This window comes from Pleurodeles waltl, chromosome 1_2 (assembly GCF_031143425.1).
Source record: "Pleurodeles waltl isolate 20211129_DDA chromosome 1_2, aPleWal1.hap1.20221129, whole genome shotgun sequence".
NCBI classification, from domain to species: Eukaryota; Metazoa; Chordata; class Amphibia; order Caudata; family Salamandridae; genus Pleurodeles; species Pleurodeles waltl.
The window spans coordinates 508,813,117-508,835,698 of record NC_090437.1 but is presented as its reverse complement, the minus strand read 5'-3'; the positions used below and the strand labels follow the sequence as shown (position 1 = coordinate 508,835,698).

The 22,582-nt window shown below is 47.8% G+C and overlaps 1 protein-coding gene across 5 annotated transcripts in view; it reads right to left on the bottom strand.

Annotated features, from left to right (window-relative positions):
• CENPE (centromere protein E) overlaps window positions 1-22,582 on the bottom strand; it is a 1,295,748-nt gene that overhangs the window by 108,379 nt on the left and 1,164,787 nt on the right. For all 5 annotated transcript variants that reach the window (XM_069241483.1, XM_069241500.1, XM_069241509.1 and 2 more), the window contains one exon: window positions 15,266-15,463. In XM_069241483.1, coding sequence (XP_069097584.1) covers window positions 15,266-15,463 — 198 coding nt within the window. The remainder of the gene's footprint in view (window positions 1-15,265; window positions 15,464-22,582) is intronic.

The window sequence follows — 22,582 nt, the reverse complement described above, 5'->3', positions numbered from 1 at the left end:
GTTGGTGGTGGTGACCGACCCCTCTCTCCCGACCCCAGTTTTGGATGCAGCACAGGCAGGAAAATTAGTCAGATTAGGCAGTGTGCCCACTTCATGACAGTTCCACCTCTAAGGTAGACCGGTTGAAGTGGACACTACTTTTTAAATTCCTCCATCTCATGTGGAAGGAATTAGGCCAGTAGGGTTAGGGCTATGCCACTTCCCAAAAGACGTGGCCATAGAAAGAGTACAGTCACTCTCAAGGAGAGTACACCATTGGCTACCACCTGGCACTCCCTGTAACTCCCCTAGTCTCAGTATTTAGGTGGCACCCCTGAACCCTAGAATCAGATTCCCGCAACCCAAGAAGAAGAGGACCTGTCATCAGCAGAGAAGTCTGACGACATCTACCAACTTGACTCCAGCCCTAGCGGCCTGTCTGCAGCCTTCAAAAGAAACCTGCACCCAGAAAACATCGGTCCTGCAGCCCAGTGAGTCCAAAGCCTTGGGAGGACTGCCTCCCTTCGAGAAAGACCAAGAACTCCTGTGGACAGCAGACCTGTCCAGAAGAAACCATCTTTAAAGAAAAGGAAGCCTGCCTATGGAAACACAAAACCTGATGCCAGAAGTGATCTCTGGACTCGAGGCCCCTGGCATGAGTCCAAGCAGCACCCACCTGTCCAGTGAAGGTCTCCCGGGGCTCCTAGCCAAGAGTCCACCATGGGTTGATCCCTGCAGGACTCACCAGTGACACCTGCAGCCTGAATGTGATGGATAAACCCTGACTGCGACTTGCCTGGTGAGCTGAATCGGACATCGAAAGACACCCCTGTACCCGGAGCCCCTGGGCCTTGAGGAGTTGTACAGATGGTGTCCCTACGACCCCTGGCATTTCAGCTTACCTGAGCAACTGTGGGTTGACCACTACCGGCCTCATGGAAAGAGCCTGCAGCCAGTTTCAAGAAGCCATCTCTGCCATAGAGATACATAGGGCGCTGGACGCTGTATTGGCACTCTGCACCCAGCCATCCCTGTGCTAGTGAGGGTGTAAGTTGGGTGATAACTTGTGGCCCCACCAATGCTCACTTTAATTCCTGGAGACCAACCTCTGCCCCAGCTGGCACTTACCTGTGAGCAGCTTGTCAACTACCCTCCACCAGCCTTCTATTGGCTAAAACCAACCTCAACTTCAACCTCTGCACCCAGCCTCCCCAGTGCCGCTGGGGGTGCACCTTGGATACCGATATGAACCTTGCCCAATACTAGCCTAAACTCCTTATGACTGGGGCCGTAAGTTGTGTACCTACCTGCAAAATTGGATCTTTGTTTTCTTCTTAACATGGAGACTCTGAAAATTGCACAGTCCATTTTTGAAACAGTAAAGTACTTTTAAGTTGAAAACTGCTTACCTTGTGACAAGGTTTTATGGTTCAAAGCATATAAAAAAGCAACTGTTATTTTTCTAAATCGGACTCTGATTTCAGCTTTGTGCGTGTCTCTCCTTTATTGCCTCTGTGAGTAAAACAAATGCTTAACACGACTGCTTCATAAGCCTAGCTGCTCGACTACACTACCACAAATAGAGGTCTAGATATAGCTATTTCTGCCTCTGCACCTCTCTGGGGAATCCCTTGACTCCCTGCAAAGTGTACTTCATTTTAGTACACTATATATGGAGCCAGCATCTTACAAGAAGGATTTTAACTTTGTGGTTTCAGAGGTCCAGTCCTTATATCCATTTCTGTGTTTTTAGCAGGCAGACTTCTCTTTGAAGTATCTGTATTGCACAAGACTCTGCCTTTTCCTGCCTTGGCCCCAGACACACGCCAGGAGGTTGGAGACTTCTTTGTGTGAGAACAGCCACAGCCCTATTCAGGTGCAAGTGCAAGCTCCCCCCAACTCTAGCTCAGGAAGACTAATCAGGATATTCAGGGCATGTAGGAGGCTGGCCTGGTTTGTGGTGGATTACTATGGTACTTACACCTTATTCCAGGTCCAGGTATGCCTTATTAGTGTTGTGTAGTCAGTGTCTAGAAGCCAGGCTCTCTAGAGGTTGCTGTGGATGAGCAGCCAAGGCTATTCTAGGAGACATGCAAAGCTCATGCAATACCAATGGAGTCACACCCAGTACTTACCCACACGAAAGAAAGCACTCAGTGTTACAAAGATAGAGGTACTTTATTCTGGTGACACAAATACCAAAAATACCACAGAAACTATACTCCCTTAGTGTAGGAAAGTACCATCTTGCCTGGCATGTTACCCCCATTTTTACATGTATGTAAGTTTGTTTTTGCCTGTCTCACTGGGATCCTGCTAGTCAGGGACTCTGTGCTCCTAGTATGTGGCCTAAATGTGTGTACCTGTGTGGTGCCTAACTGTGTCACTGAGGCTCTGCTAACCAGAACCTCAGTGCTTATGCTCTCTCTGCCTTTAAATTTGTGACTATAGGCTAGTGACCATTTTCACCAATTCTAATTGGTACACTGGAACACCCTTATAATTCCCTAGTATACAGTACCTAGGTACCCAGGGTATTGGGGTTCCAGGAGATCCCCATGGGCTGCAGCATTTCCTTTTCCACCCATGGGGAACTCAGTCAACCCCTTTCAAGGGACTGCCACTGCAGCCTTAGTGAAATAACGCCCACTTTATTTCACAGTCATTTTCACTGCACTTAAGTAATTTATAAGTCACCTATATGTCTAGCCTTCAATTGCTGAATGTTAGGTGCAAAGTTACTAAGTGAGAGGGCACCCTGGCACTAGCAAAGGTGGCCACACATAGTTCGGGGCCATGTCCCCGGACTTTGTGAGTGCGGGGACACCATTACACGTGTGCACTACATATAGGTCAATACCTATATGTAGCTTCACAATGGTAACTCTGAATATGGCCATGTAACATGTCTAAGATCATGGAATTGTCCCCCCATGCCAAATCTGGTATTGCAGTGCCAATCCCATGCATCACCGGGGCTCCACTATGGACCCCGGGTACTGCCAAACCAGCTCTCTGGGTCTTTCTCTGCAGCTACCACTGCTGCCAACCCACAGGCAGGGTTCTGCCCTCTTGGGGTCAGGGCAGCCCAGTCCCAGGAAGGCAGAACAAAGAATTTCCTCTGAGAGAGGGTGTTACACGGTCTCCCTTTTGAAATTGGTGTTAAGGGCTGGCTAGGAGTAGCCTCCCCCAGCCTCTGGAAATGCTTTGAAGGGCATAGATGGTGCCCTCCTTGCATAAGCCAGTCTACACCGGTTCAGGGAACCCCCAGTCCCGGCTCTGGTGCAAAACTGGACAAAAGGAAAGGGGAGTGACCACTCCCCTGTCCATCACCACCCCAGGGGTGGTGCCTAGAGCTCCTCCAGTGTGTCCCAGACCTCGGCCATCTCGGATCCAGAGGTGTGAAGGCACTCTGGAGGCCTCTGAGTGGCCAGTACCAGCACGTGACGTCAGAGACCCCTCCTAATAGGTGCTTACCTGACTAGGTAGCCAATCCTCCTCTGAGGGCTATTTAGAGTCTCTCCAGTGGACAACTTGCAAGAATTCACCAGAGTTCCTCTGCACCTCTTTCTTCGACTTCTGACAAGGATCGACCTCTGACTGCTCCAGGACGCCTGCAAAACTGCAACAAAGTAGCAAGAAGACTACCAGCGACATTGTAGCGCCTATTCCTGCCGGCTTTCTCAACTGTTTCCTGGTGGTGCATGCTTTGGGGGCTGCCTGCCTTCATCCTGCACTGGAAGCCACGAAGAAATCTCCCGTGGGTCGATGGAATCTTCCCCCTGCTCCAGCAAGCACCAAACTTCAGCGTCACCGATACTCTGGGACCCCTCTCATCTTGACGAGTGTGGCCCCTGGAACACAGGTGGTGGACCCAAGTGACCCAGACTATCCAGTGGTCCAACTGTCCACATGTGGAGGAGGTAAGTCCAGAATGGTATTGGGGTGACAATTCCATGATCCTAGACATGTTACGTGGCCATGGCCATGTTCGGAGTTACCACTGTGACGCTACATATAGGTATTGACCTATATGTAGTGCAAGCGTGTAATGGTGTCCTCGCACTTACAAAGTCTGGGGACTTTGCCCTGAACAATATGGGGGCACCTTGGCTAGTGCCAGGGTGCCCACACACCAAGTAACTTTCCACCTAACCTTCTCTAAGTGAGGGTTAGACATATAGGTGACTTATAAGTTACTTAAGTGCAGTGTAAAATGGCTGTGAAATAATGTGGATGTTATTTCACTCAGACTGCAGTGGCAGTCCTGTGTAAGAATTGTCTGAGCTCCCTATGGATGGCAAAATAAATGCTGCAGCCCATAGGGATCTCCTGGAACCCCAATACCCTGGGTACCTAGGTACCATATACTAGGCAATTGTAAGGGTGTTCCAGTGTGCCAATCAGAATTGGTAAACATGGTCACTAGCCTGCAGTGACAATTTTAAAAGCAGAGAGAGCATAGTGATACAGTTAGGCACCACACAGGGAACACATACAGGGCATACTTTATGAGCACTGGGGTCCTGGCTAGCAGGATCCCAGTGACACAGGCAAAAACAAACATACATACAGTAAAAATGGGGGTAACATGCCAGGCAAGATGGTATTTTCCTAAACAGTGTGCCAATCAGAATTGGTGAAAATGGTCACTAGGCTATAGCGACAATTTTAAAGGCAGAGAGAGCAGAAGCACTGAGGTTCTGATTAGCAGAGCCTCAGTGACACAGTCACTACAAAGGGACACACATTCAGGCCACAAACTATGAGCACTGGGGTCCAAATCTGGTATTGGGGAGCAAATTCCATGCATCTTGGGGGCTCCACCATAAACCCCCAGTATTGCCAAACCAGCTCTCGGAGGCTTGCACTGCAGCTACAGCTGTTACCACCTCACAGTGTTCTGCCCTCCTGGGGTCTGGGCAGCGCAGTCCTAGGAAGGCAGAACAAAGCATTTCCTCTGAGAGCAGGGTGTTACACTCTCTCCCTTTGGAAATAGGTGTTACAGGCGGGGGAGGGGTAGCCTCCCCCAGCCTCTGGAAATGCTTTGAAGGGCACAGATGGTGCCCTCCTTGCATAAACCAGTCTACACTGGTTCAGGGACCCCTTCTCCCCCTGCTCTGGTGGGAAACTGGACAAAGGAAAGGGGAGTGACCACTCCCCTGTCCATCACCACCCCAGGGGTGGTGCCCAAAGCTTCTCCAGACTTCAGCCATCTTGCTTTGCAAGGTGTGGGGGCACTCTGGAGGCCTCTGAGTGGCCGGTGCCAGCAGGTGACGTCAGAGGCCCCTCCTGATAGGTCGTTAGCTGATAAGGTAGCCAATCCCACTTTCAGGGTTATTTAGGGTCTGTCCTGTGGGTTCTCTTCAGATTCTGCTTGCAGGTTTCCTTCAGGAATCTTCTGCAACAACTTCAACATCCTCTGACCTTGGAGCAACCGCAGCCTGCACCAAGAAACGCTGTAACTGCAACAAAGTGTCTACAAGAGACACTATGTCAGCAACCTCAGCTCCAAGTCAGCAACTGCAACAGTTTCCACGGTGTGCATGCTCTGGGGACTCCCTGTCTTCATCCTGCATCAAAAGGACAAAATAATTCTCCTGTGGAGTGACGGAGTCACTTCCCTGCTCCAAGCAGGCACCATCCAAGGCAATGACCGGTACCCTGGGACTCCTCTCTGTGGCCCTGCTCCTAAGGCCACAGAGGGTGGACATCATCGACAGATTGACCTGAGATCCTGCTGACACAATTTGAAGGAGGTAAGACCTTGCCTTCTCCGAGAACGATGGTACCCCTGTGATTTGTGCCTTATTCGCCTCCTGAGGCCTCTGTGCATTCTTTGCAAAATCCTTCGTGCACAGCCTGGCCCAGGTCCCAGTACTCCACCCTGTTACGCTCAACTCGCTGAGTTATTCTCCAGCAGCGTGAGACCTTCTATTGTTGTGCTGCAACAACTGCGTTTTGCACTTCCAAGGGTCCTGCAGCTTCTGGGGGTGCTGGCTGGCATACTGAGGGCTCTCTAAAGTGCTGAGAGCACCCTCTTCCTCCTCAAACAGAGTTGAGGCCCCAGGTCCCTCCTGGGTCCATCCACCGACAGTTTGATGAAAAACGCACTTTCGTCGTAGCCAAGGCTTGTTGGCGCCTTCCAACACGAAATCTCATCTACAACGATCTTCACGCCGTGGGACATCTTTTGCATCATGCAGGAACCCACTGGCATCTTCCTAGGGTGCATTTCTGCAGTCTTCTACTGACCGGGGACTCTTCTTTTGCACCCTCTTCTGGGTTGGCAGGGGCTCCGGTCCTTCCTGGAACTTCTTTCGACTTCTGGACTTGGTCCCCTTCCTTTGCAGGTCTTTAGGTCCAATAATCCAGCAGTTCTTTGCAGACTTGGTTGACTGCTGCAAAATCCCCAAAACGAGGTGTAGTGTGTCCTAGGAAAACTAGCTGTACTTTTACTCCTGCTTTTCTGGGCTCTGGGGTGGGGTAATTTACTTACCTTTACTGTATTCTTACTCTCCCAGAGATTCTACACACTACACTTGTCTAGAGGGGAATTCGTGATTCACATTCTACTTTTTTAGTACATGGTTTGTGTTGCCCCTAGACTGATTTTCTCCCATTGCATTCTATAGGATTTCCTACTGTTTGCATTGTTCTATGACTATTTACTTGTCTAATTTTGGTGTCTAGTGTATATATATATATATATATATATATATATATATATATATATATATATTGAAAATGTCACTTACCCAGTGTACATCTGTTCGTGGCATCAGTCGCAGTAGATTCGCATGTTCTGCAATAGCTCGCCATCTGGTGTTGGGCCGGAGTGTTACAAGTTGTTTTTCTTCGAAGAAGTCTTTCGAGTCACGGGACCGAGTGACTCCTCCTTTTGTCTCCATTGCGCATGGGCGTCGACTCCATCTTCGATTGTTTTTCCCCGCAGAGGGTGAGGTAGGAGTTGAATTGTAGTAATAGTGCCCATGCAATGGAGTGACTAAGTATGCACCTATTTAAGGTTGAGATGATACATATATAAATAATTGAAGGTAACTTCCAAACTGCTACAGGCTCCCGGGGAGGCGGGTGGGCACATGCGAATCTACTGCGACTGATGCCACGAACAGATGTACACTGGGTAAGTGACATTTTCAGTTCGATGGCATCTGTCGCTGTAGATACGCATGTTCTGCATAGACTAGTAAGCAGTTATTTCCCCAAAAGCGGTGGATCAGCCTGTAGGAGTGGAAGTAGTCTGAAATAATGTTCTTAATACGGCTTGACCTACTGTGGCTTGTTGTGCGGATAACACGTCTACACAGTAGTGCTTGGTGAATGTGTGAGGCGTAGACCATGTGGCTGCCTTACATATTTCTTGCATTGGGATGTTTCCTAGAAAGGCCATGGTAGCACCTTTCTTTCTGGTTGAGTGTGCCCTTGGTGTAATGGGCAGCTGTCGTTTAGCTTTAAGGTAGCAGATTTGGATGCATTTAACTATCCATCTGGCTATACCTTGTTTTGATATTGGGTTTCCTGCATGAGGTTTTTGAAATGCAATAAATAGTTGTTTAGTCTTTCTGATGTTTTTTGTTCTGTCAATGTAATACATCAATGCTCTTTTGACATCTAATGTATGTAGTGCCCTTTCAGCTACGGTATCTGGCTGTGGAAAAAACACTGGAAGTTCCACTGTTTGATTTAGATGGAACGGTGAAATAACCTTTGGCAAAAATTTAGGATTGGTCCTTAGGACGACTTTATTTTTGTGTAGTTGTATAAAAGGTTCCTGTATTGTAAACGCCTGAATCTCGCTTACTCTTCTTAGGGAAGTAATGGCGATGAGAAATGCCACCTTCCAGGTTAGGAACTGTATGTCGCAGGAGTGCATGGGTTCAAAAGGTGGACCCATAAGTCTAGTTAGGACAACATTTAGGTTCCATGAAGGAACAGGTGGTGTTCTTGGTGGTATAATTCTCCTAAGGCCCTCCATGAATGCTTTAATGACTGGTATCCTATATAGGGAAGTTGAATAGGTAGTCTGCAGGTATGCAGATATTGCTGCAAGGTGTATTTTAATGGAAGAGAAAGCCAGGTTAGATTTTTTTAAGTGAAGCAAGTAACCCACTACATGTTCTGGAGTTGTGTGTAATGGTTGTATTTGATTAATATGGCAGTAGCAAACAAACCTCTTCCATTTACTTGCATAGCAGTGCCTGGTGGATGGCCTTCTAGCTTGTTTTATGACTTCCATACATTCTTGGGTAAGTTGTAAGTGCCCGAATTCTAGGATTTCAGGAGCCAGATTGCTAGATTCAGCGATGCTGGATCTGGGTGTCTGATCTTTTGGTTGTGCTGTGTCAACAGATCTGGCCTGTTGGGCAATTTGATGCAGGGTACTACTGATAGGTCTAGCAGCGTTGTGTACCAGGGTTGCCTTGCCCAAGTTGGTGCTATCAATATGAGTTTGAGTTTGCTTTGACTGAGTTTGTTTACCAGGTAAGGAAGGAGAGGGAGAGGAGGAAAAGCGTAAGCAAATATCCCTGACCAGTTCATCCATAGGGCATTGCCTTGGGATTGTTCGTGTGGGTATCTGGATGCGAAGTTTTGGCATTTTGCGTTCTCCCTTGTCGCAAACAAGTCTATCTGAGGTGTTCCCCAGAGTTTGAAATAAGTGTTCAGAATTTGGGGGTGAATCTCCCATTCGTGGACCTGTTGGTGATCTCGAGAGAGATTGTCTGCGAGTTGATTTTGGATCCCTGGTATAAATTGTGCTATTAGGCGAATTTGGTTGTGAATTGCCCAACGCCAAATCTTTTGTGCTAGCAGGCTTAACTGCGTGGAGTGCGTCCCCCCCTGTTTGTTTAGATAATACATTGTTGTCATGTTGTCTGTTTTGACGAGAATGTATTTGTGAACTATTATTGGTTGGAAAGCTTTTAGTGCATGCCAAACTGCTAGAAGTTCTAGGTGATAGATATGCAGTTTTGATTGATGTACGTTCCATTGTCCTTGTATGCTGTGTTGATCGAGGTGTGCTCCCCACCCTGTCATGGAAGCATCTGTTGTTATTACGTATTGTGGCACTGGGTCTTGGAAAGGCCGCCCCTTGTTTAAATTTATGTTGTTCCACCACAGAAGCGAGAGGTAAGTTTGGCGGTCTATTAACACCAGATCTAGAAGGTGACCCTGTGCTTGAGACCACTGTGATGCTAGGCATTGTTGTAAGGGCCTCATGTGCAGTCTTGCGTTTGGGACAATGGCTATGCATGAAGACATCATGCCTAGGAGTTGTAATACCATCTTTGCTTGTATTTTTTGTGTTGGATACATGCGTTGTATGATGGTGTTGAAATTTAGAATTCTTTGTGGACTTGGAGTGGCTACTCCCTTTGATGTGTCTATTATGGCTCCTAGGTATTGTTGTACCTTGCGCGGCAGAATGTTGGATTTTGTAAAGTTGACGGTGAACCCGAGTTTGAAGAGGGTTTGTATGATCTGATTTGTGTGATTTGAGCACTCTATGAACGAATGGGCCTTGATTAGCCAGTCGTCCAAATATGGGAACACATGTATTTGCTGCCTTCTTATGTGTGCAGCGACTACCGCTAGGCATTTGGTAAAGACTCTTGGTGCGGTTGTTAATCCGAAAGGCAGTACCTTGAATTGGTAATGTATTCCTTTGAATACAAACCTTAGGTATTTCCTGTGCGATGGGTGTATTGGTATATGGAAATAAGCGTCCTTGAGGTCTAAAGTTGCCATGTAGTCGTGTAGTTTTAGCAATGGCAATACTTCTTGTAGTGTGACCATGTGGAAGTGGTCCGATTTGATGAAAGTGTTTACTACTCTGAGGTCTAGGATTGGTCTCAGCGTTTTGCCCTTCTTTGGTATCAGAAAGTACAGTGAGTAAACTCCTGTGTTTAGTTGTGTGTTTGGCACTAATTCGATTGCATTCTTTTGCAATAGTGCCTGCACTTCTATCTCCAGGAGATTGGAATGGTGTGTTGTTAAATTTTGTGCTTTTGGTGGTATGTTTGGAGGGAATTGTAGAAATTCTATGCAATAACCATGCTGGATAATTGCTAGAACCCAAGTGTCTGTAGTGATTTCCTCCCATGCTTTGTAATAATGACCTATTCTTCCCCCCACTGGTGTTGTGTGGAGGGGGTGAGTGACATGTGAGTCACTGTTTAGTAGTAGGGGTTTTGGGGCTTTGAAATCTTCCTCTATTTCTAGGGAATTGCCCTCCTCTATATTGTCCCCGAAAACCTCCTCTATACTGTCCCTGGTAACTGGACGGTGGTGCTTGTGAGGTACTGGCTTGTGTGCTCTGACCCCGAAACCCCCCTCGAAAGGGCGTTTTACGGAATGTGCTGTAATTCCCTCTGCTCTGCGGGGAGTAGAGTGCGCCCATGGCTTTGGCAGTGTCCGTATCTTTTTTGAGTTTCTCAATCGCTGTGTCCACTTCTGGACCGAACAGTTCTTTTTCATTAAAAGGCATATTGAGAACTGCTTGTTGAATCTCTGGTTTAAATCCAGACGTTCGGAGCCATGCATGCCTTCTGATAGTTACAGATGTATTAATTGTCCGTGCAGCTGTATCTGCAGCGTCCATGGAGGAGCGGATCTGGTTGTTGGAAATGGCCTGTCCCTCCTCAACCACTTGTTTTGCCCTATTTTGTAAGTCCTTGGGCAGATGTTCAATGAGATGTTGCATCTCGTCCCAGTGGGCTCTGTCATAGCGCGCAAGTAGTGCCTGGGAGTTCGCGATGCGCCACTGGTTTGCAGCTTGTGCTGCAACTCTTTTACCAGCTGCATCGAACTTGCGGCTTTCTTTATCTGGGGGTGGTGCATCTCCAGATGTGTGAGAGTTGGCCCTCTTCCTAGCTGCTCCTACAACGACAGAGTCTGGTGGCAGCTGTGTAGTGATGAAAGCCGGGTCTGTGGGAGGCGCCTTATACTTTTTTTCCACCCTTGGTGTGATTGCCCTACTTTTGACCGGCTCCTTAAAGATGTCTTTTGCGTGCCGGAGCATACCAGGGAGCATAGGCAGGCTTTGGTACGAGCTGTGGGTGGAGGAGAGTGTGTTGAATAAAAAATCATCCTCGACCTGTTCTGAGTGGAGGCTTACGTTGTGAAATTGTGCTGCTCTAGCCACCACTTGAGAATACGCGGTGCTGTCCTCTGGTGGAGATGGCTTCGTAGGGTATGCCTCCGGACTATTATCTGACACTGGGGCGTCGTATAGGTCCCATGCGTCCTGATCTTGGTCACCCTGGCTCATGGTGGTGTGAGCTGGGGAGAGTGATGGAGTTTGTGCTGGTGAGACGTTAATCACGGGCTGAGGAGAGGGTGGTGGGGTAACTCTTTTCACCACTTTTGGTTGTGGTGTCTGTTCAGTCTGGAACTCCAACCTTCTCTTTCTCCTAATAGGGGGAAGGGTGCTTATTTTTCCTGTCCCCTGCTGTATGAAGATACGCTTTTGCGTATGGTCCACATCAGTTGCTTGTAGCTCTTCCTCAAACCTATGCTTTTGCATTTGGGAGGTTAGCGAGTGCTCTTCTGTATAAGAGCCTGGAGCTGGGTCGCTTGCAGTTTGTTTCGGCATCGAAACCTTGTCTGCGTGTGTTTTCGGCTCCGAGGTGACTTTTTTCTTTTTCGGGGCCGAAACCTCTCGGCGTCGATCTGCTTCGGTGCCGCTGTCTCGGCGTCGAGCCGTGTCCACACCGGCATCTCGGTGTCGAGGCTTGTCTCCAGCACTTTCTCGGTCCCGAGAAGGCTGCGTGCCGGTGTCTCGACCGGAGTCGGACGACCTTGGCACTGTTTGGGCCTTTTTCGGTGCCGACGGTCGGTCACCGAATTTATGGGTGGAGCCATGGCCGGATGGCAGTGGCGTCCCCTGGGCCTTGTAAATGTGTCTCTGTGTGGTTTTCGACGTCTTACTCACGGTTTGTGTATCGTCGAATCCTTCTGAGTCTGAGTCTTGGATCGAGAAGGTACCTTCCTCTTCCTGTTCCTCGAACTCCTGTTGGGCTGTCGGTGCGGACGCCATCTGAAGTCTTCTGGCTCGACGGTCTCGGAGTGTTTTTCGGGACCGGAACGCACGACAGGCCTCGCAGGTGTCTTCGCTGTGCTCAGGTGACAGGCACAGGTTGCAGACCAAGTGTTGGTCTGTGTAGGGGTATTTATTGTGGCATTTGGGGCAGAAACGGAACGGGGTCCGTTCCATCGGCGTTCTTCAGCACGCGGTCGGGCCGACCAGGCCCCGACGGGGGATCGAAAAACTACCCCGAAGGGCACCGGAGCTCTTCGATCTTCGATGCGGTGTTGAATCTAAGTACGCCGATCCCGAACGCAACAATACCGACGAAAATCTTCCGAAATTAGCTAATTTTCCGTTCCGAAACTCGGAGCGACAGGAACACGTCCGAACCCGATGGCGGAAAAAAAACAATCGAAGATGGAGTCGACGCCCATGCGCAATGGAGACAAAAGGAGGAGTCACTCGGTCCCGTGACTCGAAAGACTTCTTCGAAGAAAAACAACTTGTAACACTCCGGCCCAACACCAGATGGCGAGCTATTGCAGAACATGCGTATCTACAGCGACAGATGCCATCGAACATATATATATATATATATATATATATATATATATATATATATATATATATATATATATATATATATATATATATATATATATATATATATATATATATATATATAGTGTATAATAGTTACCTCCAGAAGGAGTATTGTCTCTAAGATATTTTTGGTACTATGTCACCCAAATAAATACTTTTATTTTTAGTAACACCGAGTATTTTCTTTACTTGTGTATAAGTACTGTGTAACTATTGTGGTATTGCATGAGCTTTGCATGTCTCCTAGTTCAGCCTAAGCTGCTCTGCTATAGCTACCTCTATCAGCCTAAGACGCTAGAACACTACTACATTCACTAACAATGGATAACTAGACGTGGTGTAACTACCCAGGGTACCCACTATAAACCAGGCCAGCCTCCTACACCACTGGATTCTGCCATCTTGGAAATAAGATGAGGAGGGGTACCTGGGAGCATGTGACTGGTATGTCCAGCTGGGTGACGTCCCTGATCCCCTCAGATCGTGGGTCACTGCATTAAGTGTCCAATCCCCCTTCCTGGGTTACTTAAGGACGCCTCTGAGGGTGGGACCCCAGATTTGTCTGCAAGGCTTCAGGAACCGTCTGCAAGTCTCCTTTGCAAGACACTTCTGCTACCTGGACACCAGAACCACTGCTGTTCTTCGCTGGAACCAAGAGCGAGACTGTAACCGGTAGGAGGGCTCCTACTGCATCTTTGTTTCCAAGATTTGCAAAGACTTCTGCAACCCTGTGGCCATACATCCTCCAGAGTCATTGGGACTCTGCCTGCACATAGGGAAGAATGCTTCCTTGGAGTGAAGGAGTCACTCTCCTGCATCCGCAGACACCCTGCTCTCCCACAGACTATTCACGGCTCTATAACTGGTGGTGGTTCTTTGGCCCTCCAGAGACCTGACCTATCTTCCTTGCAGCTGGGAAGTCTGTGGTCCCTCATTGGAGCTGCTTGACTGCGACCTATGAGCACCGCATCTGCTTATCATTGCCAAGGCTTGTTGGTTCTTCAGTCCAAAGACCTCCTACCTCCAAGAAGCACCCACTGCCAGCACTCTCCAGCTCCAATAACAATGTCATCTCTGCAACTCCTCTGACATGGACATCCCTCTCTGCTATGCTGCAGAGGCCTCCCTATTTCTCCCTGTGCCTGCTGCCAAAGGGGCCTGCTGGGGGCTCCACTGATTCCTGCTTGCTCTCCTCCGTGCTGAGAGCTGGCCCTGACCTACCTGGAAAGGTTGGACCACCTGGACCTTGCTGGTTCCCATAAATCCTGCAAAACGCTGTACAATGCTTCCTTGCATTTGCCAAGGATTGTTGGCGGTCTGGCTGACCACTGACCCCTCTCCAATTCGACGACCGTAGGACAAATCGTTGACGACTCCAGGGATCTTCCTGCATCGCCTGGGCTCCACAGCTGCATTTCTTCATCCAATAGTAAACAAATGCAAAGAAGGGTATTACCTTCCTGCACTTCCCCCTCTTTCCTTGGGTCCTCTGTTTCAGGAATCCATGCCTGGATTCCACTAATCTGGTCCACGGGTCACAACAGCTGCTAGACAACTGAGGTCCCCACTGACTTCAACAGGAGGTTCAAACACAACTTCAATCCTACGCACCTGAGTTCCATAGTGTAGCTACTCCACTGTTCTGGATATCCATAGGTGGGGGCGCTATACAACCTTCCATGTTCTAGTGGGTTTCCGGGGGGTCCTCTGGAAAGGGTCCTAAAAAGCAAAAACTCCAACCGCTTCTTTCCCATGTTAGCCTATGGACACTGACCTGAGATTACTACTCGGAACATGAGCGCCTGGGGAATCCTACATTCCTATTTACCTTTGGGGTTTTAGTACTTCCCTAGTGCTAAGGGTCCTTGGGTGGTAGTGTGGGTTGGGAGTCATTTTTTAACTCCATTTTTTTAGTATATGGTTTGGCCCATCCATAGGGACCCATGTTATTGCATGCCTTTACTTACCTGCTAAGTATATTTTTGTATGACCATATCTCCGGTTAGGAGATATACCAAAGTTAGTTCTAGAGTGTGTGGTACAATAAATATAACACTTTTAACACTGGTGTGGTCCTTTCCTGTGTGTACATCACTGAGTGACCTGTGTAGTATTTGCAACTGCTTTACACCGTCCTCGATAAGCCTTAGCTGCTCTCCAGAGGTACCCATATGATAGCTCTGGTTATCTAACGCCACCTACACTATCACTGAGAGTTGCCTGGACTCATTACAGGGTGCCTCACCGTATACTGAGCTCCTACACTGATTTCAGGAAGCAGGAGCGACCCAAGTGCGGAGCCGCAAGGGGCCACCTTCCAGTATGCAGAGGTAGTGCTGAAATGTTTCCAGTCTGATGCCTGAGGAATATTCAAAAGGTGAGGAATGTGTAACTAGAAGTCTCTATTAGAAGTCATGATCCGTAATAGAGAAAAAACATGACAATCAAATCAATACCAAGTAAATCAAAAATGTGTCTCAAAATAGAAGAGACACACTAATATATAAAGGAGTTAGCTTACCATACAACATGAAACTTAGTTGAAGAAAAAGAAACAGAGGCCATAAAAATCAATGGGGAACATATCCATGGGTTTAAGGAGTTAATTGTTGCAAAAGAAACAGGTTTCACCTTCAGTTCTTCTTGTGCAGCATGCAATTTACTAAAAAGCCTTTGGTTTTCTTCCACTGCAATATGGCCACCACCACCAAGAGCATCATTGTGTAGTATTTTCAGCAGTTCCTTATTATTCTCATCTTTCTCTTGAAGCAACTCATTACATAACTTTGAATAGTCCTTAGCTTTTATTGTCTTAAACTTTCCAAATGTCTGTAAAAGAATAACATACACAATAGCTTTTAACAAAATTAGATGACCATAAATGTTGAAATCATGGCTTTTATAATAATGGTGAGCCAAACCAAACACAATCACTTTGGAAGCCTTCACAAAGTAACAAAATAAACTAAAACAAACTTCATTGGGACTGTCTAATAAACGCAATATGTTGGGGTAGATGTCCCCCTGGTAATCTTGCTCAGCCAATGGGCCCTACGTCTTATAGGCAGAATAGTAAAAACTACTAGATGCATCAACTAATCTAATTGCAAAAGGAAGAAAATATATTGAAGGTCAAAGCTTCAGAAATCTGTGTGGGATTATGAAAGTATATCACTCAGTTTAAGAGGCATTATTGGGGGTTGTTTTTGCAGAAATTGAAATAAATTGTTTCAGAGAGGATGATCGTTAGTTGTAAGTTTTGATTGATGGAGGATTAAACTGTCTGCACTTCTCAGATAGAATAGACAAGCCCACCAGGTATGAATGGATTTGTTACCATTGTTACAAGAAAACTTCCATTCCGAAAGAATGATTTTAATCCCTGAATCAGGAACAGCTCTAACAGTAATTGATTGTCCAGTTCTAGACAAGGCTGATTTACCCTTGACTGAATGCCAATGCAAAAAACAATGGGATTTAGTTCAATATTTATGTTGAGAATTTCTTTTACGTATTTAGTAATTTCAAACCAAAGGGACTGTTCATGCTAACATTCATACATCCTATGTAGGGAATCCTATCTAGAATCTTGGCAATTCCAAACCAAAGCTTTCGTGAGAATGCCCAATATATAAAGTCTGGCAGGTGTCCATAATTTTCTTTGAATGGTGAAAAATGACATGAATGTAGATAGCCTAATCTGTAGCTAGAGATCATGGTTACAATTGCAAAAAAACCCAGAGTAAGCTCTCACTTACTAATTCATTTCAATTCAACTCAGAGAGAAGTTTGTAAATCTTTACTAAAGCTTGGCCATTAGAGACAAATTGTTCCTGTAGGACTGAGATCTGGAATCAGTAAAAAGCCTTATTTGGGGATTACTCATTTTAATTTCAGGAGGTATTAAACTAAAGGTTATCTAAACCAAACCTGGCTTGTATATCAAGACAAATTAGAGGAGGAAGCAGTTTACCAAGAACTTTAACTAAACTTCCTTTTCTATCAATTTCTCCATGAACAGTGGTGCATTCTGAATATCCATTTTTTTTTGCCAGACAGACCTAACAGTGAGTTTACACATTTTGCAGTTAAGCTTCCCATCGACCATTTTAGGGGATTTAGATCTATCCAGTATTGTGTGCAGGTGATGAAAGGGGGTTAACTTTAGGCATATTGAGTTTGGAGAGGATGCGGTGGGGTGCTACTAATTAGTTTTCTACAAGAAGGCATCTTGGAATGTGATTCTTTTGATTGAAACCAGAGTCTAAGAAACAAAAACTCATAAGAAACAGTCGGACAATTATAAAAAAGTTCAACACTGATACCTCTCTGTTGTATTCATGGTTTCTATTTGGTAATTTTGATTTCGATAAGAAATTGCTAACTGCTACATTCAGCCCTCTGTAGAAGTTATTCAATATTCAGATAAGACACATTCTCCGCTGATAGTTTGTAATCAGGGTATCCATCTTTTTGACTGTTTATACGCTACTCAGCCAGGAGATGTATTTAGGGTCTGAATCTTTCAAAGAACAAGTTACTTACATTTGGTAATGTATTATATGGTAGAGACTGTAAAGCTGCAGATTACTTACCTTTAGAATTTCCATGTGTCAGCTGGGGATCCAGAACTTTTGCTGAGCAACACCCTTGCGCACGCCATCAGGTGGCGATGTTCGGATCCACGTGGCATCGTCGGCGTCGTTGGAGCCATCTGCGACTTTACGGTCACCTATAAAGGCACCATCCAGGTGCGCGTACATCAGTACTTTTCCATAAACCTCCACGCCAGAAGGGCAGAGCCATGTAAAGGTCCGACAGTTTTGTCTGTGCAAAAAAACTAGGGCCCTGAACGGGACAACCTTTAACCCTAGGAAATGAAGCCGCAGTGCGAGGAGGCATGGGCGGGTGTAAGGAATCTGCAGCTAGATAGGATCTCTAACAGATAATGTGTTATCGCAGGTAAGTTACTTGTTCATCTGATAGAGACTTTCAGTTGCAGATTCCTTACCTTTAGAATAGATACGCAAGCGAGCACTCCCTGGGCAAATTGTCCTCAAACTAGAAAGTCTTGTAAGACCAAACAGACAAAATGCCCATCTCTCTGGACCTGACTATCTAGGGAGTAGTGCTTGGCAAATGTTTGCAGAGATGCCCATGTTGCAGCCTGACAGATGTCCAGGACTGGTGCACCTCTTGCTAAAGCAGTGGTAGCAGCTTTGCCCCTGGTGGAGTGAGCCCTCAAGAGGCTGCACCCTTTCACTGCCATTTTCACTACACCAGGTCACTTATAGGTCACCCCTATGGTAGCCCCTCTAGCCCAGAGGACAGGGTGCAATGTACCTGTGTGAGGGTACCCCTGCACTAGCAGAGGTGCCTCCACGAACTCCAGGTCCATTTTTCTGGACTTTGAGAGTCAGGTTACAACAACTTACGTGTGTACTGGACATAGGTCACCACCTATGTCCAGCTACATAATGGTACCTCCGAACTTAGGCATGTTTGGTATCAAACATGTTGGAATCGTACCCAAAGGCTTTTGCAAGCATTGGTTGTATGATTCCATGCACTCTGGGGGCTCCTTAGAGGACCTCCAATATTACCGTTACAGCCTTCTGAGGGTTTCCAGACAGTCCAAGCTGCTGCCACTTCCCAGACAGGTTTCTGCCCTCCTGTTGCTTGAGAAGCTCAAGCCCAGGAAGGCAGAACAAAGTATTTCCTTTGGGAGAGGGGTGTTACACCCTTTCCCTTTGGAAATAGGTGTTACAGGCTTGGGAAGTGTAGCCTCCCCCAAGCCACTGGAAATGCTCTGAAGGGCACATGTGGTGCCCTCCTCGCATAAACCAGTCCCTGCTCTGTTGCGAAACTGGGCAAAGGAAAGGGGAGTGACCACTCCCCTGTCCATCACCACCCCAGGCGTGGTGCTCAGAGCTCCTCTAGAGGGTCCCTGGGTTTGGTCATCTTGGATTCAAGGCTAGCAAGGAAGTATGGGAACATCCGAGTGGCCAGTGCTAGCAGGTGACGTCAAGGGCCCCCCTCCTGATAGGCGGTCACCCAGATAGGTGACCAATCCCCCTTTTAGGGTAGGGTCTCTCTCTTGGATGGTTCCTCAGATTCAGATTGCAAGACTCCAGCAGGAATGCTCTGCATCCTCCACTTCTACTTCTGACCGAAGAAACTGTATCTGGACTCTTTAGGACCCTTCAAGCTGCAACAAAGAAGTAAGATGCCTCCTGCAACATAGTCTCTCCGGCTTCTTCCAGCAACTGCAACATTTCCCTGGTTGTGCATCGTCTGAGGACAGTCTGTCTTCAGCCTGCATCAGAAGAAAGAAGGAATCTCCCTTGGGGTGAAGGAGTCACTCCCCTGCTTATGCAGGAACCAACTGCGACAACGACCGGCTGTGTGGATTCCCTCTCCTGCTGAGCTGCGTGGATTCTGCATCAGGGGTGGTGGACTGAAGTGGTCCCGGACGGCCCTCTCTTCCAATTGTCCAACTTGGGTGAAGGTAAGCTCTTGTCTGTCCACGCAGGACAGTACCCTTGTGCACCGCATCATTTGCAGCTGCCAAGGCTTGTTGGAATCCTTCCTCCAAGTTCTTCATGCATCTTGAAGCGCCAACCACGAGCACTCCAACCTGTGACACACAGCTCCCTGAGTGGATCTCCGGCAGCATGGGAGCCTTCTTCCTAGTGCTTCGTGGTCCTCTTCTGTGACTCTCCTGTCCCAGTCCTGTGGGCGCTGCCTGGTCTTTTTTGGGCTGTGTTGCTGAGGGCCCCCCTCTCACTCCCTCTCCTGGGTAGAGTCCACCTGGTCCTTCCTTTTCCCCAGCAGGGCCAATTTTCTGCTAACCGTGAGCTTTGCGTGTTCCAAGGCTTGTTGGCGGACTAAAATGACGCAAACCCGACTGAAATTCTCCATCAGGCGTGGGACCTCTCCTGCATCCTCCAGGAACCCAACTTCATCTTCTTAAGTGCAGTGCTGACTCCTTCACCGGTGGCTGACTTCTTGCACCTTCATCTTGGTGGGTAGGGACTCCTGCCCTTCTTGGACTGTTCTGTGCTTCTTGGACTTGGTCCCCTTCTTCCACAGGTCTTCTGGTCCAGGAATCGACTGTTGGTGCCTTAGTCATTTCTGGTTTTGCACAATTCTTCTAGTTTCTGTGTGTGTTCTGGGAAAGTTACTGTGATTTAGCCCTGCTTTCCTGGTCGCTGGGGTAGGTTAAGGTACTTGCCTTTGGGCTTTTCTAGGACCCCCAGCTCCCCTCTACACTTGCCTAGGTGGGGGACCGACTTTCGCATTCCACTTCTTAGTATATGGTTTGTGCTCCCTCAGGCCCATTTCTAACTATTGTGATTTTCACTAATTGCACTGTTTTCTGCATACTAGTGTATATAATTTGTGTATTACCTCCTAATGGATTATAGTCTCTATGGTTTGACTTCTTCTTACCTGACTGATCCAAAGACTTACAAGACAAGTGGTGGTGACTGCACAAACTGTCTCGAGACCGTCCTCTCGAACATGACAGTGAACGATGTGGAGTCGAGCGCTGGGCCACCCTGAACTTCAGGTACTGCTCCCTCAAAGTCTTCTGCTGCATGGACCATCACTTGGAGCATGACTTTGGGTCGAGGTCGTGCTCCAAACACCATAAACAGACTACGTGTGTGTAGGAGGGTAGCCTCTTTCTAGCCTTGTTACCCCCACTTTTGGCCTGTTTGTGAGTATATGTCATGGTGTTTTTACTGTCTAACTGGGATCCTGCTAGCCAGGACCCCAGTGCTCATAGTGAAAACCCTATGTTGTCAGTATGTTTGATATGTGTCACTGGGATCCTGCTAGCCAGGACCCCAGTGCTCATAAGTTTGTGGCCTATATGTGTTCCCTGTGTGGTACCCAACTATACTACTGAGGCTCTGCTAACCAGAACCTTATGCTCTCTCTGCTTTTAAAATTGTCACTGCAGGCTAGTGACAAATTTTACCAATTCTGATTGGCACACTGGAACACCCTTATAATTCCCTAGTATATGGTACCTAGGTACCAAGGGTATTGGGGTTCCAGAAGATCCCTATGGGCTACAGCATTTATTTTGCCACACATAGGGAGCTCAGACAATTCTTACATAGGACTGCCACTGCAGCCTAAGTGAAATAACATCCATGTTATTTCACAGCCATGTTACACTGCACTTGAGTAACTTATAATTCACCTATATGTCTAACCCTCACTTAGTGAAGGTTAGGTACACAGTTACTTAGTGTGAGGGCACCCTGGCACTAGCCAAGGTGCCCCCACATTGTTTAGGGCAATTGCCCTGGACTTTGTGAGTGCAGGGACACCATTACACGTGTGCACTACATATAGGTCAATACCTATATGTAGTGTCACAATGGTAACTCCGAACATGGAAATGTAACATGTCTACGATCATGCAATTGTCACCCCAATACCATTCTGGTATTGGGGGGACAATTCCATGCATCCCCGGGTCTCCAGCACAGAGCCCGGGTACTGCCAAACTAGCTTTCAGGGGTTTTCTCTGCAGCTACTGCTGCTGCCAACCATCAGACAGGTTTCTGCCCCCCTGGGGCCTGGGCAGCCCAGTCCCAGGAAGGCAGAACAAAGGATTTCCTCAGAGAGGGTGTTACACCCTCTCCCTTTGGAAATAGGTGTGAAGGGCCTGAGAGGAGTAGCCTCTCCTGGCCTCTGGAAATGCTCTGAAGGGCACAGATGGTGCCCTCCTCGCATAAGCCAGTCTACACCAGTTCAGGGATCCCCCAGTCCCGGCTCTGGTGTGAAACTGGACAAAAGGAAAGGGGAGTGACCACTCCCCTGTCCATCACCACCCCAGGGTGGTGCCTAGAGCTCCTCCAGTGTGTCCCAGACCTCGGCCATCTTGGATCCAGAGGTGTGAGGGCACTCTGGAGGCATCTGAGTGGCCAGTGCCAGCACGTGACGTCAGAGACCCCTGCTAATAGGTGCTTACCTGACTAGGTGGCCAATCCTCCTCTGAGGGCTATTAGGGTCTCTCCAGTGGACGACTTGCAAGAATTCACCAGAGTTCTTCTGCACCTCTTTCTTCGACTTCTGCCAAGGATCGACCTCTGACTGCTCCAGGACACCTGCAAAACTGCAACAAAGTAGCAAGAAGACTACCAGCGACATTGTAGTGCCTATTCCTGCCGGCTTTCTCAACTGTTTCCTGGTGGTGCATGCTTTGGGGGCTGCCTGCCTTCATCCTGCACTGGACGCCACAAAGAAATCTCCCGTGGGTCGATGGAATCTTCCCCCCTGCTCCAGCAGGCACCAAACTTCTGCATCACCGGTCCTCTGGGTCCCCTCATCTTGACGAGCGTGGTCCCTGGAACACAGGAGCAGGATCCAAGTGTCCCCGACAGTCCAGTGTCCCTTTTGTTCAAATTTGGTGGAGGTAAGTCCTTGCCTCCCCACGCTAGACAGTAATCCTGTGTACTGCGTGAACTGCAGCTGCTAGGGCTTCTGTGCACTTTTGCAAGACTTCCTTCGTGCACAGACTAGCCCAGGTTCCCAGCACTCCGTCCTGCATTGCCCAACTCGCCGAGTTGGACTCAGACTTCGTGGGACCCTCTTTTGTTGTGCCGAGTTGACCGTCATGCTCAGATCTTCTGAACACCTGTTCAGGTGCTTCTGCGGGCGCTGCCTGCTTCTGCATGAGCTCTCCATGTTGCTGAGCGCCACCTCTGCCTCCTCCTCCAAAGGGAGGTCCCTGGCAGCACCCAAAATCCTCAACCGCGACTCTTGCAGCTAGCAAGGCTTGTTTGCGGTCTTTCTGCGAGGAAACAACTCTGCATCATCCAGCACGCTGTGGGACATCTTCTGACCAAAGGAGAAGTTCCTGGCACCTTCCGTTGTTGCAGAATCTTCGGCTTCTTCCACCCGGAGGCAGCCATTTTGCACCTTCAT